This window comes from Helicoverpa zea, chromosome 22, assembly GCF_022581195.2.
Source record: "Helicoverpa zea isolate HzStark_Cry1AcR chromosome 22, ilHelZeax1.1, whole genome shotgun sequence".
Taxonomy (NCBI): Eukaryota; Metazoa; Arthropoda; class Insecta; order Lepidoptera; family Noctuidae; genus Helicoverpa; species Helicoverpa zea.
Window position 1 is genome coordinate 6,900,508 of NC_061473.1, and position 18,222 is coordinate 6,918,729.

At 35.5% G+C, this 18,222-nt stretch overlaps 3 protein-coding genes across 4 annotated transcripts; 2 read left to right on the forward strand and 1 right to left on the reverse strand.

Moving 5' to 3' along the window:
• The first annotated feature begins 2,001 nt into the window (after positions 1 to 2,001).
• On the forward strand, positions 2,002 to 5,082 carry LOC124641238. The gene is made up of 3 exons (XM_047179277.1): positions 2,002 to 2,390; positions 2,673 to 2,888; positions 3,041 to 5,082. The coding sequence occupies exons 1-3, from the start codon at positions 2,277 to 2,279 to the stop codon at positions 5,063 to 5,065; spliced, it is 2,355 nt and encodes a 784-aa protein (XP_047035233.1). The 5' UTR covers positions 2,002 to 2,276; the 3' UTR covers positions 5,066 to 5,082.
• A 1,905-nt stretch (positions 5,083 to 6,987) lies between these two features.
• Positions 6,988 to 9,154, forward strand: LOC124641268 (myb/SANT-like DNA-binding domain-containing protein 3). 2 transcript variants are annotated; one of them, XM_047179312.1, is made up of 7 exons: positions 6,988 to 7,113; positions 7,428 to 7,653; positions 7,759 to 7,932; positions 8,006 to 8,059; positions 8,294 to 8,356; positions 8,432 to 8,567; positions 8,779 to 9,154. In XM_047179312.1, exons 1-7 carry the CDS (start codon positions 7,094 to 7,096, stop codon positions 9,018 to 9,020), a joined length of 915 nt encoding a protein of 304 aa, XP_047035268.1. In that variant the 5' UTR covers positions 6,988 to 7,093; the 3' UTR covers positions 9,021 to 9,154. The 2 variants fall into 2 exon arrangements, with proteins under 2 accessions (XP_047035268.1, XP_047035269.1); XM_047179313.1 differs by lacking the exon at positions 8,006 to 8,059.
• An 853-nt stretch (positions 9,155 to 10,007) lies between these two features.
• Positions 10,008 to 10,966, reverse strand: LOC124641274 (putative nuclease HARBI1). Its single transcript, XM_047179322.1, has 2 exons — positions 10,699 to 10,966; positions 10,008 to 10,591 (listed from the first exon to the last, which is right to left on the reverse strand). Exons 1-2 carry the CDS (start codon positions 10,917 to 10,919, stop codon positions 10,099 to 10,101), a joined length of 714 nt encoding a protein of 237 aa, XP_047035278.1. The 5' UTR covers positions 10,920 to 10,966; the 3' UTR covers positions 10,008 to 10,098.
• Between the last annotated feature and the right edge of the window lie 7,256 nt (positions 10,967 to 18,222).

Consider the following 18,222-nt stretch of genomic DNA (forward strand, 5'->3'; position numbering starts at 1 on the left):
TAGCGATGGGCTGAGTGATGATTTTTCTGTATCAATGACTGCGTGACAATGACAAAAAAATATCGATGACAGGAACAATGACAAAATCATCAATGATTTTTGTTTGAGCACATCACGGGCCACGGCACTTCAATTATGAGTAATGATTTAATGAATGAGTAGATGAAATGAAATGATCGCGGAACGGTGTAAAGGCTTAGTGACTTTATCATTTGTTATTTAGTAGTAGGCGTAAAAACTTGGTTGCGTAAATACCAACGCACCTTTCCTACAAGTAATATTCCAATCTTACCTTCATGCTTTGTCCAGGCTTAGGACTGGCAAAGACTAGCAAAATAATACTGGTACCTAATAAAAATATAATATCATTTTGCTTTTCTTTGGCGCATTTAAAAGATTGGTATATTTACAATGATTAAATTGAGGTACTTACTTCTTGGTACCTATTTGTTTTTTTTTTTTTTTTTGCTTTTTGTTTTTTTTTTTGTTTTTTTTTTTTTTTTATGTGTATATCTACAAATATTTACATTTTCTTGCCTGTTGTGCCTATTCATTGGCTACAATTGACGTTTAAAAACATAAGCTGTTTTACTTTTGAAACTCCTAGGCGAGTGCGTCTTTCGGATACCATGGTACCAGCTCGTGAAAATACCCTTTCACAAGGCACTGATGTTGCCAGCACACAGCACTTAGTAAAAACTAATTTCGTCAAATTTGGGTAAACATGTTCGTGGTTTTTCCACCACTGAAGTGGAGTGTCGTGTTCCGATCCCATTAGAAGGATGTCATCGTCTAGGTACCTTTGAACTTCCGCTATCGCTCTTGATAACGGGGTTCCTTTAGGCTCTATTTTCGCAATTGCTGTCCTATATAAATTCCATATGGATGGTTCAGTATTACTTCCCGAGTTTTGTGTCGTAGCTAGGGTTGGAGTAGTTAATTGTTTAGTTTTTGCAATTGACGCAGCTACCAATTCGATGACAACTTTTTTCGTTTCTTCAGCCAGATGTTGTGGAAACATGAAAATTTTAAACCTCGGATCTAAAAAAGTTGATAGTGCAAGTGTTCTGCTAAATTCCAAATTGCGAAACCTTTCCGAAGTTTCCTTTTTTAGCTTTTTTAAAACCAATTTCACAACATCATGCAACTCTCTCAACTCTAGAGTTTCTAATGTTTGCAAAAGACACTGTGTGATTGGAATCACTTCTCCACCCGTCAAATATTTTTCTCCACTCATACGCGTAGACACTTCATCGAAGGGTTTAAGCACGCACTGCAAATCTTGAATAATTTTCCAATCATTGTCTTCAAGATATGTACCTTTGAAGTTGCTGAGTGGAAGTGTTGCAGTTACAGCCTCTCTAAGTTCAAGAAACCTTTGCAGCATATGAAAGTCAGAGTTCCATCGAGTTTCCACAGACTGAGTGAGTTTTTTTGCTGTTTTTGCCTCCGATTGTTGGACCTGATATTTTACAAACTTTTCTGTGGCCAAAGGGCTACGTTTGTAAAAAGATACAATGTTCTTCACTTTGGTGATTGTCTGTTGCAAAGGACAATGCCAAGAATAGGCCCGAATCATATAAAGACCGACAGATTTTCTATAATTATGATCATTCGTATTAAAAAACATTAAGAATTATACAACATAATCAAAATCTGTAGAAGTACACCGTTGAAAAGTAATTTTAAATAGTAATTTAATTTATCAACACATGTCACAACGATTTCACTATTTGAAAGAAATGTTACCAAGACCAAAATAACAATATCGAAACGAAATTGCACTTGCCAATCGATTACAATAACAATATCATTACGAGAAGATGCGCAAGTGAATTTATTACGCAGTAATCCCTATTATAATGAATAATATAATAATAAGTTATGTTTCTGAATATAATCATATTTTTATTGTTAATATATAAAAATCGATTATTGATACCGTTGATACCGTTAATCTAATCATGTCATTATAGCGCTGGCAGCACTGAATAAAACTTTTTGACAGTCACGTCATTGTCAAAAAGCTTTAACACTTCTCCTCCCGCGTTTCCGAGTGACGAAGTATTCCGATTTCCTTTTGAGTTTTGTATTGTTTATTGCTGTGTTTCTGGATTCCGATTTTTCTTCTACCATTTGCGACTACCTTGGCTGTTAAAACTGAACCTGAACCTGTATTACTCGCTGACTCGGCCCGCCCAACTGAACATTTGAACCAGCCGATTTGTTGACCTGGCTTTTCTCACGTGGATATCTGAAGCTGTAATCTATTAACCATGATCCGCTGCATCAATTGTGGTTTAAATATCTTTCGGATGCGTCGATACTCGTTAGAAACTGAGACTGAAGACATTCGGCGATTGATCCAGCAACAAAATGCTATTACCGATGTAAGTTGTGTTTTATTATTTATTGTGAATATTGTAATAGTATAGTCATTGCGATTGCTTCATGTTACAAACAAAATAATATACTCTATCCGGTTAATGGCAATAGCGTCGCCCCCTATCACATGGGACTTAAAACCTAACTAGCGAAACACGATGTTATGTGTAAAATGTAAACATGCCACTGAGCTCATTATAAAAAAACGTATCAACTTAACCCATCCAATAATTTATTTATAGCTCATTATCAGTGGTTTGAAAAATCTAAGTTTCTTTTTTTTATAGATACCGAGGGATAGCGTTGTGTGTCATGCTTGTTGGTTGCTACTACATCAATCAATTGAAGCACCAGGACCACTTACACATACTGTAGGGCATAGGAACGTATGTGTACACTGTGGGAGGTCTTTGTATCGGTCAAGAGCCCATACATTATCAAGCAATACTGAAAGAGAAGTACGCATAAGGGCTGTTGTTGCAGAGAGGATTTTGCCACGCTCAGTATGTATTCATGTTAATATTTTATCAAAATGCTATAAAATGTTAAGCAAATCTTTCATTATCTCTTACTTATGTAAAACATATAGCATATAAGCAGGTAAGGCATATAGCTATTTATTTCATTTAATAATTTATTTTGTATTTTATTGCAGCTACGTACATCTGATCGGATTTGTCACCCTTGTTGGCAGAGGTGTGATAGTTTGGCTGAACATTACACTGAACCATCCACATCATCTGCAGTTCCACCTCTACCATCCACATCATCTGCAGTTCCACCTCTACCATCCACATCTGAAGAATCTATTGCTGATATTCCGGGTACATCATCTGAGCAAGTAACACAACATGTTCAAATTGAATCTTCTCCATCCCTCCCTCAAGAAGTATCAACAATTGTTTTATCTCAGTATGGGAGAGCATCAGACTCGCAGGCCCGCTGTTTTTTTCCTGGTTGTCACCATGCTGAAAGACTTGTAGTGCCATTATCTATAAGAATAAGACTTTTTGTAGATTTTAAATTCTATGTTCCAGCTGACTGTCGCATCTGCAATTATCATTTAAGAGGTAATTTATGGCACCAATTAAATGAAATTGAAGTGAACCATACCTTTACAGAGGCATATATATATGATTTTGTGTCATTATTAAGTAAAGAGACATCAATTGATTTTGAAAATATTGACATGATGGATAATCATTTAGTACATTATTGGTTTGGTATAAGCAAAGAGCAGTTCCGTACATTGTTGGCAGAAGTCACTAGGTTATCTCAAATGCATAGAGGGTCTACTGCTCTAGCTGCATTATTATTGAAATTAAGAAATGGAGACTCTAATGAGCGAATTGCCAGTTTATTCCAAATGCCTCGCAGTACTTTGGAGAATTTAATGTCCAAAGCAAGAGAGTTGCTTCAACAAGATTTTGTGCCAATGCATTTAGGGTTAAGCCATATGACGAGGGCAGAGATTGCTAATAGAAATCTTTTAATCCCTAATGGTCTTTTTGGAGGTATTAATGAGAATGGGGAGAGATTACCAATTGTCATTGTTGATGGTACTTATATATATTGCCAGAAAAGCTCAAATTATAAGTATCAAAAGGATACATACTCTCTACATAAGTATAGGAACCTTGTGAAACCATTTATGTTTGTGTGTTGTGATGGGTATATTTTAGAGGTTCTTGGCCCCTATCCAGCAACTACATCAGATGGTGACATTATGCAAAATGAATTTATAAATGAGTCTCAACCGCTAAGGCAGTATTTTCGACATGGTGATGTTTTTATTCTGGATAGGGGTTTTAGAGATGCAGTATCAGTTCTAGAAAATAGTAACTATAGTGTTCATATGCCACTTTCATTAGAAGAGAATGAAACACAGTTGTCAACGTTAGCAGCAAATAGATCAAGGACAGTAACCATGTGCCGTTGGGTAGTGGAAACAGTAAATGGTATATTTAAAGAACAATTTAAAATATTCCGCCATGAATTTTTTAATAGAGCATCATCTCATTTGATGGTAGATTTTTCTATTGCTGCTGCATTGATAAACCGGTTTCATTGTCGTTATACAGACAGAACTGATGCAGCACAGATTCTAGAAATAATTAATCAAAAAATGTACCAAAATAATGTTTTAGCTGATTTTATAAATAATAATAATTACAATAGAAGGAGAGCACATTTCACAAACATAAATGTTGATTCACAAAATATAAGTAACTTCCCTCAACTCACACAGGAAGACTTGATATTAATTGCTTGTGGTACTTATCAGATAAAACAAGCACGGTCTTATTATGGCGAACATATTCGATACAATGGTTCCTATACTATTGAAGTGTGTAGAGAGGCTCATCTTAGCAACCTGCGGGATGAATTGTCACTCTCCCAAAATCACTGGCTTCTCAGAGGCAAAATTCAAAGCAGACATATAAGTCGAAAAATATATTATGTTTATATCATAATTAACAATAATGTAAGTGGGAGAGAGGCAGTTGAACACTACTGTTGTAATTGCATAGTTGGACGAAGAACCGTAGGTTGCTGTGCCCATACAATGACAATATTATGGTACCTTGGCTGGGCAAGGCATGAAACAAATATAACCCCTCCAGCCCAGTTTTTAGACGATTTATTAATTAAGTATGACGATATACTATTTGATGAATAATAAATTGTTAAAAAGTATGACATGTGGTTTTTTTTCGATACATTTTAAAATAATGTAGTTAGGTATTGTTGTGTTTTGTGTGTGTTTTTACTATAAAAGACCTGTAGGTATGCAAAGATGATTTGACAAGTCATTAATTTAATTAATCATTTACTATTTAAAATCAGAAGTATTAAGTAAGTGGTCGACTTTAAAGAACTATAACTTTTTTTGGTGTACTTCTAATAAAAAACGAATTATACTATTAAATTCTATGATTTCTTTCCTTTTTTATGACATATAATTCATCTTTGTCGGTTTTGGCCGAGTCTTGTAGGGAATCTTGGCATTCTCCTTTTCAACGCTTAATCCACTCTTGACAATTAAATTTAAACTGTGTGCATAACACCCAAAATGGCGCCAATTCAGCTCAGTCGTGATAGCGGAGACTATGTTACTCGCGTTGTCAGACACAACTATGGTAATTTTGTCTGTAATGTTCCAAGTCGATGCACATTTTCTTAATTGAGCTGCTAAGTTTATGGCGGTATGATGTCCAGGGAGGACTTCACACTGCAGGAGAAGCGACTTCAAAATATAGTTTTGATCGATGTAATGAGCTGTTATGGCCATATATGACTCATTTGCTTTTGATGTCCAGCAGTCTGTGGTAAGGCATACACTTTTTGCTTCTTCAGTCATTTTTGTTTTTGTTTCATTAAAAACTTGCTGGTACATTGATGGCAGTAAAGTGTTTGAAAGGTACTTACGACTAGGTAGTTGGTAAATGGGATTTAGACCATGAACAAATGCAACAAAGCCCTCGTCTTCCACAATACTGAATGGTTGAAAATCTAACATGAACAATTTCATAAGTAGTCTATTCAACCTTTCCTGTTCAGATGGTGTAATTTTTTTTCTCTGTGTAAATTGAGCTATTGTAGGTTGTCGAACTAAAGACTGCTGGATAATGTGTGGTTGTGGCAACGGATTACCCTCGGCTGAGTGACTAGCAGAAGAAGCAACAACAGACTGTTGAGTCAGATTTTGGGATCCTGCTTGATTAGAAGGGCCAGCTTCCTGTTCCAAACGTTGTTCTGAACTGTTTTGGTGCATACCCATGTTCCTACGTTCATCTTGAATTTCAACCGTAGGATGTTTTCTTAAAATATGTTTTTTTAAATTTGTTGAGGAAGTTTTATAGGATAATTTTACCCTGCACAGTTTACACACTGCTGTCTTTTCACCAACGGATTCAATGTCAAAATGTACCCAGACGTTGGATGTTTTTCTTAAAGTTGATGCCATTTTTTATTAATAGGTATTTAGGTAAACTGTAACCACTCATTAAATAAGAACGTTAAGTACCTACCATACGTTTTTAATATTTTAGGCACAAACTGCAAATACTAACTTGGTTTTAAAATTTGTAATACACTTCAATATTTACTACGGCATAAGTCAATTAACAAATTACACTACGTACTTCGTAAGTTCGTACGCGTAAAATAAAATTAGGTAAGGATGCTCGTCCTTTCCTAATCAAAAGTTCAATCCAAAACAATGATTCACAAAAAAACAACCTTTCGAGTCAAGTTCGCGCGCAAACTTAAACAACGAAGTGAAAGAATTGTTGCCGTTCCGTGCGCCCAGTCATACGATCGGGCAAGCCTCGCAACAGTCACACATAAGTGTCGCAACGTTGCGATTCGAACCGCCCGCCGCCGGGCCGCCGCTGCGCATTGCGATTGCGACCGAGCACACCCGAGCGGGGCCGAGCGAAACGGCCGAAAATCACCGAAGTTGGCATTCAATTCATTCATTGTCATTCGATTCGAGTAATGATTTAAAAGCATTGATGATTTTGTCGTTGTCATTGCATGATGAAATGATTTTAAAATATCGATGATTTTAACATGTGACATGATATCGGACTCATCTCTATCACGAATCTCGTTTCGTGAGGTTAGGTTTGTGTTATTATAATTGTTGTGTTTTTGTTGTGTCCGTCTGTTTGCCGAATCAAGCACGGATATTGTAATAGTAATAATGGATGACTTCAAGACAAAGTGAGTTTAATTTTATGTTAAATTTATTATACCTGATAAAAAGTGCGCCACTACATTAGTACATTATAACTTTTAGCCTATGCAAGTTAAATCAAGCGTGTTTTACTTAGGTCCTATATAAAATAATATCTCAGTCCACACTTTTTATTCATACAACATTGTTTAGAAAATGTTTTATTTAATTGTTCATACAATAAATAAAAAAAAACTATGTGAAATAACATAATTAAACATCCATATGAAAAATTCATGGTATATTCCTTACTCCCTATTGTTATTTACCACATTGAATAAAGTATTTGTTATTTTTACAGGGAAAGAAGTGTCAATTTTACTAAGGAAGAGATTAGTCGATTGCAGATACTTGTAGACAAATATAAAAATGTACTTATGTGTAAAAAAACTGATGGGAGTAGTACAAAACAAAAAGACCATGCATGGCACTGCATCGCAAAGGAATTTAATGCTGTTGGTCAAGTACCTAGAAACATGAAGCAGCTAAAATATAAATTTGAAAATATGAAAAGATCTGCAAAGAAGGTAATTCTACCTACTTTCCGCTGCTTGGAAGTGAACTAATCTCACCTTCTAAAAACATGAATCAATTTATGTCTAATGTTATAACAAAGAAATTATATTTTGCAGGTAGCAAGTAGAGAACGTCAGGAAATGAGACGCACAGGTGGAGGAAATCCTCCCTCACTTCCTCCAGATTCAGAAGATGCTACTGATTGGTTAAGATCCATTATGTCTGGATCTATTGATGGAAATGAGGCTATATATGATGATGACATTATTTCCCCAAATTCCATTGTTACAGTGAGTAAATTATTGCAGATTATAAATAAGGTGTAAAGGAGATACTATAAAATATATTCTTTTTTTTTTTCAGATTCCCATAATTCACAAAGATAAGGATTTTGATGAAATTCCTCCTATACAAAAAGTAATGAGGGTTTGAATTGTTAAAGATAATTTGATTATTTTTAGACCCTGTTATCTACATATCATCACAAATATTTAGTGATTGTGATAAAACTTATAAGTACTAAGCTTGTAGGTTTAAAAATTTAAAAAATAAATAAATTGCACTATTTATTCAAAACTATTTGCCACCAATCTGCTGTTTAGATTTAGTAATAAATTGAAAAGATTAATAATAAAAGCAATGTTTTTACAGAAAGTGAAACTAGACACAAATACTGATAGTGAAATTCAACATGACATGCCCAATATACTCAAGGTATTTATGTATTCCAAATTATTTAATATGTATTTGGATTAGATGCATTAATTAATTATATTAACTTGTTTGCAGGATGTTGTAGTCAACACAATTATTACAGATCAAGACAAAAGTTTTGATAATGTTGAAAATATTGTCCCAGATGAAGTTTTTGATGCTAGTGCCCCACATTCATCACTAAAGAGACCAGTAGCACCACAACTAAGTCGTAAGTATTTTTAAATGACAATCTATAGCCAAACTTTGTACTTACATACATAGATAAATATATAACAAAAACACCAGAGTTCACCACAAGTGTTTTTCCTTGGTGGTGATCGAACCCACACCATCTAGTACATCAGCAGGGTTACCACCGACTGCGCTAATAGGCCATTTAATTATTGAGTGTGTAGCCTAATATTTTATTTCAATTTTAGGTATCATAAAGAAAAAACAAGGGAAGAGTGAAAATATCATAAAACAAGCACTAAGGGAAAAGAAACTGACAGTTTTAGATGGCCTTCATGAGTTGGAGATGGAAAAGATAAAGTTATCTATTAGTCACCAAAATGAATTACACAGCCAGTTACTGAGGCACAATGAAGAAAAACATAAGCTTGAAGTGGATAAACTTAAACTTGAAATAGATATTTTAAGGGAGAAAAAAATAAATTTTTAAGATACATTTTTACTTTTTGTATAGGAGAAATTTCATCAAAATCCTTATCTTTCTGAATTATGGGAATCTGAAAATGCCATGCACTTTTTGTTTTCTACTGAGAAAAAAAATAAAAATGCATTTTTATTTTTGAAGTTTTTTTATTTATTCATTTAAAACATAGTCTATCTTAATGTAATCTATCAAAATAAGTATTTATTAGCATATTCCTATTATGCTCGTCATGCTGGCTAACATATGCAGAGGTCAGGTCATTGTCATCAGAATCTGATGATTCATTATCAGAGTCGTAACATGTTGGCATCGGGTCTCTCAATTTCTTGCAAATATTATATAGGACAGCCATTGCCACTATAGCACATTGGGCTCTTGCTGTATTTGTTCTGAGTTTCCATGACACTGCAGGAAACCTTTTTTTCCAACAACCAAAACTGCGTTCTACAATATTTCTAGTACGAATATGACTTTCATTGTACAGTTTTTCAGCTTCTGTAACAGGATTACGTAGAGGTGTTAGCAAATATGGTTTATTGGCATAACCTTTGTCTCCTAGTAACCAAAAACCATCAAATTCTCCATCTTCTAGGCGTCCCTTAATGACACTGCTGTTGAAAATATGGCTGTCGTGACAGCTTCCAGGCCATCTAGCAACTATATTTGTAATGTACATCTCAGCATTTGTGATTACTTGCACATTAACACTTTCGATGCCCAGCACCCGGGATTCGAGTCGAACCATAGTTCATTCCTTATGCCCGCAACCCGAATACCGAGTCGTCGCTATGTGTAGCTATAGATGCATGTGCTCATGCCCAGGACCCGAATAGCGAGTCCATAGCTAAGTAAGCTGTAAGGGTTGTCAAAAGTAAATAAATGAAATCAATTGAAAAAACATCGCTTTAGTTTATAACGGATTAGAAAACGTAAATCACTTCATCAATGTTATATGCCATCATTTCAGTTCACAGTAAGACTTAGGTGTCTAGACGGGATTTATTTTCTTTATTCTGATCAAAAATGCACAATAATTATATTCTAGTAAATTATTTTGGGTAGCCCTACGCTCGGTGGGCGGGGCTTAAGTGAACGCGGACGCCGGGTTTTCGGGCATAAGGGTCCCGTTCCGATACAATTGCGCTGTTGGACTCGAATACCGGGTTGTTATGTAATTATGCAAAATATTTTTGGGCATGTGGATAGGAATTGCATAGGTGAGCTGGGCAGCGAAAGTGTTAAGAGAAAATACCTGTTTTCTATTTCTATATGTTTCTGCATCTGCACCACCTGGCGATTTGATTGGTATATGTGTGCAGTCTATAGTTCCTATTACTTTAGGAAATGCACATATTTCATAAAATTTTTTGGCCTCAGTTTCCATTTCCTCAATATTTTTAGGCATTGCAATCCAGTCTGTTCTTAGTCCGGCTATAGCTCTGCTCACTCGATGAATTATTCGACAAACAGTAGATTTGTGAACACCTGCAGCATCCCCAATGCAGCGTTGAAAAGAACCACATGCGTAAAATTCCAATGCCATTATTATTTGCTGCTCTGGAGTAACTGCAAAGTTTCTGAAAAGAAAAACAATATTGTTTATGTAGTTATACCTTAGTCATACATAGGACGACTCAAATATTCCCACTATAGTTTTTAAAGCCTTTATTAAACAGGCACTTACTTCATGGTTCTGGTTTGGAGCAATGGTGCTAAATGAGAAGCCAGGGCTCGTGCTAAACCTTTGGAAATCCGAAATCTATCCAAGAACTCCTGCTCATTCCATTTTAGGAATCGATTAACACGTGGTTGATACACTTTTTTCTTTCGAGAATTAGGTAAATCATTATAATTTTCGTCGTCAGAAGAACTAGATTCCCATAAAATATCACGTACTAAAGACATTTTTAATTTTTTTATACTTAAATATGATAAAACAACAGAAAACAACGGACTAGCAGTGTTGCCACCTTGGATTTTTATAAAGCGCTAGGTCAAAAGTAAAATGTCGCCAGATTTTACAAACTTGGAAAACGAAAAAAACACCAAATAACGCTATATTATTGCATTGAAATTATCACATTCAAGAAAATTTTTAACGAAGGAGTATGTTGTATGTACGTGCCAAAATTCGACAAAAATATAATATTCTCTACAGCACAAAATTTATTTTAAAAATTATATTTAGTACATAATCTAGAAGCAATGAAATAAAACAACATAACTATGTTGATTTGTTATTAATTTGTAAATAATCAGTACAATATGAATTAAGACTTAAGAGGAACAAATAATACAATTAAAATTAAAATTCAAGGTTATCAAATGTTATATCTTCCATAACATCATCATAATTCACAGAGGCCGAAACTACTGCCGATGACGTCGACGTGGATGCAAATGTTGTTGCTTGTGGTTGATTTTTAAAAGTGTACTTAGTGTTTTTTCCAATAGCTGCAATGACATCGCTTGGTAATTCGTAATTGTAACATTTTGCATCAGTAACTTTTAATCTATTTCTGATAAAAATTATCGCATTTAGAAGAGGACCAGCCATCTTGTTCCGTAGTTTATTTTTTACGATGTTCATGACACTGAAAATTCTTTCGATACCTGCATTAGATTGGGGTAAAGATAACGATGATATGGCAAGATCAACTAGTTCTGCAAAGTCATTTATACCCGCTGCGTTTCGGTAATCATCTGCCTCAACCCAAAATTTTATAACATCGTTTGTATTTTTCCATTGGACAAAACAGATATTGTGCCACTGATTCAATATCTTGTCAATGTCACTAGCAGTATAGCCAAGTTCTTTAGCTAGTTCTGAAATGGAATTATCCTTACCTTGGCGGAGTATTATCTCTGGGTCTAATTTTGACATCGATTCCAGCACATTGTAATTGGTCGGCAGTCTTTGTTGAATTTCCTTGGCTAGCTTTACATTAAACTCAATACAGCGACGTTTTATGACTAATATAGTGTCAGCTGTTAACGATGTTTTTCCTTGCTCCGATTCAAAGAGGTAGCCCATGTATGGGACCGGGTTAAGGTGTCGGTCGATATCAATATTTAAAAAATCCTTATCTGTAATAGCTGCATTCGGTAACAGAATCCTGTTGCAAACTGAACGTAATAGTGTAATCAGCACATTTAATAATTTAAGAGGATTTGCACTTTCGCTTTCAAAGCTTTTCAATGCGATCTGCACATCGTTTAGTACACTTTTCAAAAATAGCAAATATAAATAACTTGATTCATCCTTGTATATAGAATATAATAGATCTGCAGTGTAACATCGATCTCTCATAAGCCCAAAATGTAAAGTCAGTTCTTTCCACTGTGCCAGAATTCTTTGCACCGCTGGTTCAATGGATAACCAGCGTGTGTCACATACCTGCAAAATTTTTAAAGGTGCTTCACCACAATTAATAGTTTCGTAAATTTCATGATATTCATTTTTACGTTTTGTTGAGTGGGCAAACCAATTGTACGTTTCTCTAATCAAGAATTCAATATTTCTTGGTAGCGTATGTTCTGAAGCGTGAGATACAGCAAGTTGTAAAGAGTGGCAAGTGCATCTGATAAGAATTAAATTAGGTATATCATTTTTCAGGATTTTATACACTCCATTATTAATTCCAGTCATGACTGACGCATTGTCTGTTCCCAATCCAATCATTTTATTTTTATTTAATCCATATTTTTGTAAGCAAGAAAGAAGGGCTTTAACAATACCAACTGCATCGCTGGTTTCAAGTTGTTCTAGAGCCAGAAACGAAGAAACTACTTTTTTTAGTTTTCTACTGAAATACCTGATTACAATACCAAGTTGCTTGCTCGTGCTGATGTCAGTTGATTCATCAATGATAAGACTATATTTTTGCTGTCCTATATCCTTTATTAGTTCTTCAGTAAAATGTGGTGCCAAGACATTTTTTATAACTTCAGTACACTTAGTACGATGCATTTTTAAGTCGTCCGTTGCTTTTGAGTCAGGGAAAGCCAATTTCACTAAATCTGTTAGATGATCAATACAGGAAACTGAGCTATGTTCAGTAATGTAAAGCGCGAGCATTCCTTCAGCTTTGCGCGATTTTAGGTTGGAAATCTTCTCACTATCGGGCTTGAATTGTAAAATCTGGTTGCCAGATATCACTTGCATTTTTTGTTTGTGCTTCTTTGTTTCAGCATGTCTTCTCAAGTCTACCAATTTTGCTAATAATTCTGCCTTACAATATGTGCAAAAAGCCTTCGTATCATCACCAGGTAAAGGTTTAAGCCAGGATTTGAATTCGTCATGAGATTCCCACTCCTTTCTATATTTTTGTGCATAGTTTTTTTTCTTGGATGGAAATTCCATTATTGGATATTATTGAGCGTCACGACTTCACACACTGTGACCTTTTAAAAACGACTTGATCAAACTTTTCGCGTTTTCGACAGCGCGAACTAAATTCAAGACATAGAATGACAAGATTCACAGAAAACATTAGCAAACGACTGCGCTAAGGGATTCCCCGGTCAAAGAGTAAGCATAGAACAATATGAAATTCTGACTGTGCTTAGGGATTTCCCGGCCATAGAGTAAGTAGAGAATAATGGTGGGTAAAAATGTGTTGCCAGATTTCGTACTGAAAAAACCCCTAAAAACCACTAAAAAGAATAAAAACGCCATGGTTTTTAAAAATACCACTAAAGGCTTTCAAAAACCGCTAGTTCTGGTGGAAAAACCACCAAGGTGGCAACACTGCGGACTAGGTTATTATTTTGACAAGATTTTGACATTTGTTAACTTAGCAATAACGATAACCGGCCAAAATTGACTGGTTACGGTTATCGTTAAATATGACGTCATTTTAACCATTGTTAAAATGGTGCAATCCATTATTGACTTAACCAGAGATTTGACCGTTGGTTCGAGTTTTGTTATCGTTAAAGTAAGTTGGTGCAACTCACTCTAAGTCAATTTAATGCCCTCACAAAATAATATAAAATGGTTTAAATTCTAAACGCATAGAGGAAGTTCTTTTTATTTCCGGAACTCAATATTTTTCTCTTTATTGCAGATTTTTGGTACACCTGGTTGTGACCTTAGTGCGTCGCCGGGTGGGCGAAGAATTTAAGCCAGAGTGTGTGGTCCCAACCGTAAAATACGGCGGCGGCAGTATAATGGTCTTGGGTTGCATGACCGATTCTGGAGTTGGCGAATTGTTCGTGTGTGAGGGCCGCAAGGACTCTTCTAAGTACATAAATGTGCTAGAAACCGCGTTGCTGCCTTCATTCACGAAACTTTTCGGTGACACGAACATGGATAGTGATAAATTCCAGCAGGATAACGCGCCTTGCCACAAATCTGCCCGCACTATGACATGGTTTCGGGAAAATAGCATAGAGCTTCTTGACTGGCCTGCCCAGTCGCCAGATCTGAACCCCATAGAACATTTATGGGGTTTATTAAAGCGTCGAGTTAGGCACCACACAATTAACAACAGAGAAGAATTGAAACGCTTCCTGCGCCTAGAATGGAACGCGATTACTGCTGAAGACTGTAAAAATCTTGATAGCAGTTTACCAAAAAGAATTTCTGCTGTAATTAAGGCAAAGGGTGGACCCACAAAATATTAATTTTCAATTAATAAATAGTAAATTACAAATAAAAAAAAAGTTTTGTTTTATTTTTATTTGATATTCCACATAGAACTGAAAGATGTCATGGGTGCTCAATACTTTTGGCCAAGGCTGTATGTTTGACGACGGAAGTGCCAGAAGCCATAAACCCGACTCCCATTCGCCCACAGTCAGAAAGCGCGCTCGCTCTGCAGAAGAAATTGACGTATTAATCAGATTATTCCGTATAGCTCTGCAGAGTGGCTCATCCCACTGTCTCTGAAGTTGACGGGTAGATCAATATTTGGGCAGGTGATTTTCCAAGCCTCTACAGCCTCAGCCAGGCATGGTACCTCGTAATTGACCAGTGTGGAAGGGAGAATTTTCCTGGTCAATTTCTCAGTACCATGGACGGAGGATATAAAGGCCGGTAAACTTATACTAGAAATTTTGCGGACGCCAAGCCCTCCCATGCGAATGGGAAGAGTAGCCTGAACCCAGGCTCGGTCGTCTAGGGCCACATTTAAAATTGATGATAATGTGTGTCTGATAATTTTGTCAAGTTGTTCCAGAAGGTTTGTGTGCTTCCATAGGCTAAGAACTCACGGAGCCTTACCTTGTCTTGGGTACCGACGATTCGTATTGATACGCCGACTTGCAATTTCGAGTGGTCTGATGCACGAATTTAAAAAATCACGGTGTCTTTCTATACTGCCTAGCTCCCAATAAGAATTGAATATTTGGATTATTTTTTCTTGGGTGAAATGAGATGAGCAAGCCAGCCGACACTTATCGGAACAAGGGGGACCAATTTTTTTAGCCTGAACTGTTTTACCAGTTTTAATTGAACGGTATTCATTACCGGAATTCCTTAATTTTTTTGCAATATTTTTTTTCCAGCCATTAGGATTACGTGAACGTTTTCTACCCCTTTTTTTTGATGATGTTGGCTCTTGGTTATCAACAGCTTCATTCTCAGAGCTACTATCACTAGATGAACTACTTGAACTGGAGGAACTATTTGAGGATGAAGACGAACTAGATGAGGGCTTGAAATCGTCACCTGAATCGGTACCAGAGTAGTCACCAGTTGGAGACCCAGATTCTTGTTCTTTTGTTGATTTTTTGTCGTCAATAATAGACTGGGAGTTTACAGCTGGCAAAACAGAGTTTCTGCCATCTTGATTGACTTCAGAAGGTGACACTGAAGATTCATTTCTTTCAATGGGTGAGGTTAGACCACGTGTCAGTAGAACCATTTTTTTTCCCCGAGACAGCATCTTATTACATTCAAGAAACAACTGAAAATAAGTAAACAGGATCGAAATAAATAAATGTACCACTGTATACTAACTGTATATTAACTGTTATTAATTGTCAATTTTTTTCATCGTCATTAAATTTTACAACATAGTTAGACACACATAATTATTATTATTACACACACTATTACAAGCAATAGGACCAAAATGGCTCTCGTACAACTACAAATCTTAGTTTGAGACCAGGTGATGGGTGTGCATTGTGTGGCATATTTACTTAAAAAGGCAACAATTGGAGAAACAAAGTTATTTATTAAGAAAGGTCACTGTAGTACAAAATTAAACTTTCAAAAATATTTAAATATTGGGGAAATAATGTCACAACTGTATCTTAGGTCAATATTGCTCCAGGATTAAAAAAATAATTTGTCACAATTACCTTCGTAACAGTGTAGCTCCAAGACACATTTGCACTGGCGGGAGACCGCACACAAATGACCAATGAAACGATGTCGCTCCCAGCAGCGCCGTGAATCCCGCCAAAACGACAATGACACTCACGCTCTCTGACGGAAACTATGCGTACTATACAAGTGACGTTATCGCACCAAGTAAAGGGGTGCTTTAGGACCATTTTAAAGTATTTATCTCATTTTTGTGTTTTTTGCAAAAGTGACAGTGTCGCACCGGGGGTGCGAGATGTTTTAAAAGAAGTCAGCCAAAAATTTTACAATTACGCAAACTTCCCTCATTGCGTTGGAGCAATAGACGGGAAACACATAAGAATAATTAAACCAGATAACAGTGCTTCAACTTACTACAATTACAAGGATTTTTTTTCATTTGTGTTAATGGCTGTAGTTGATGCGGATTACTGCTTTGTTTTTGTAGACATCGGGGCCCCGGGAAGTAATGCTGATTCAACTATTTTTAAAAATACTACTTTTTGGAATGCGATTATTAACAATTCTATCAAACTACCCAATGAAGAAGTATTACCGGGATCTACCTTGCCACCTGTGCCATATATATTCGTAGCCGATGAGGCATTTGGATTGGATCAAAACATAATGAGGCCTTATGGTGGTCAGTTTTTGAGTGTACAAAAAAGGGTATTTAATTATCGCTTATCTAGAGCACGGAGATACGTAGAATGTGCATTTGGTATTTTAACAAACAAATGGCGTATATTAAATCGTGCTTTAGATGTATCAATAACTTTATCAATTGATATTGTGAAGGCATGTTGCATACTTCACAATTTTGTACGAAAAAGAGACGGCCATCAGATAAGAGAAGAAGATTTTACTCACAATCTTGAGAGTATACAAACAGCTCAATCAATTCGTAGCGGAAGACAAGCCAATAACATAAGAGATGTTTTTCAACAATATTTTATGAGTGACAGTGGAGCCTTAAGTTGGCAATTGTCAAAAATTTAATGAAATAAAAGGCGAAAGGAAAATACGCCAAACTACAAAATTCTACTGCTACTACTACTAGACGAATGGACTAAATAATATTAAAAAAACACTAATATTTAAAGTTAATAAGTTTTTTTTAAAAAAAGGAAAGCCGATGTGAATGCTGTAGAACGCAAACAATTTCATTCATATTATGTCATTAAAATATGTCAAAAAAAATTCATACTAAGTGTATGAAATTATTTGTTTTTGGTTTATTTTACTATTAATTACACTATAATTAGATAGGTATAGTAAAAACTTCTAATAGTGTAATTGTTCTTTATTTATTATTTTCATTTATTGAACGCGATATCTCGAGATTGGTCATCACTGTCTAATCTCTTGTGCGTTGCGAGCAGATGTCAACCCTCCCCTCACCCCTGTCGCCACCTAAGGCGCGGCCAACTACTTCCGCGCGCACTATAATTAGGCCTATTTAAAGTAAAGTAAGTACCTAATAATCTCTGTTGTTAAAATCATAAAGTAGATAAGTATTAATTTATTTATTAATTGTAAATAGGACTATTAGATAAGTTCATACATATAAAATGTTTCTAAATATTTACACTTATAACTATTTTCTTACAATAATTACATATAAACCAACATAAAACAAAATAGTCCATCAGTTTGTCAGATAGTACAAACCTTCGATCAACAATACTACTAGATTCAAGATAAGCGCTTCAAAAACGGTCAGAAAAATAAGACCACAAATACTTTTGTGGTCTTATTTTTTTACAAAGGAAATTGAACTTTATCTTTAAGCATTAAGGTTTATAATCAACTGAAGTTGTTTATATTATTAATTTTTTTTCTAGGAAATGTAGATTTGAATTTCGAATTGTTTACATTTGTGCCGTAGCCACT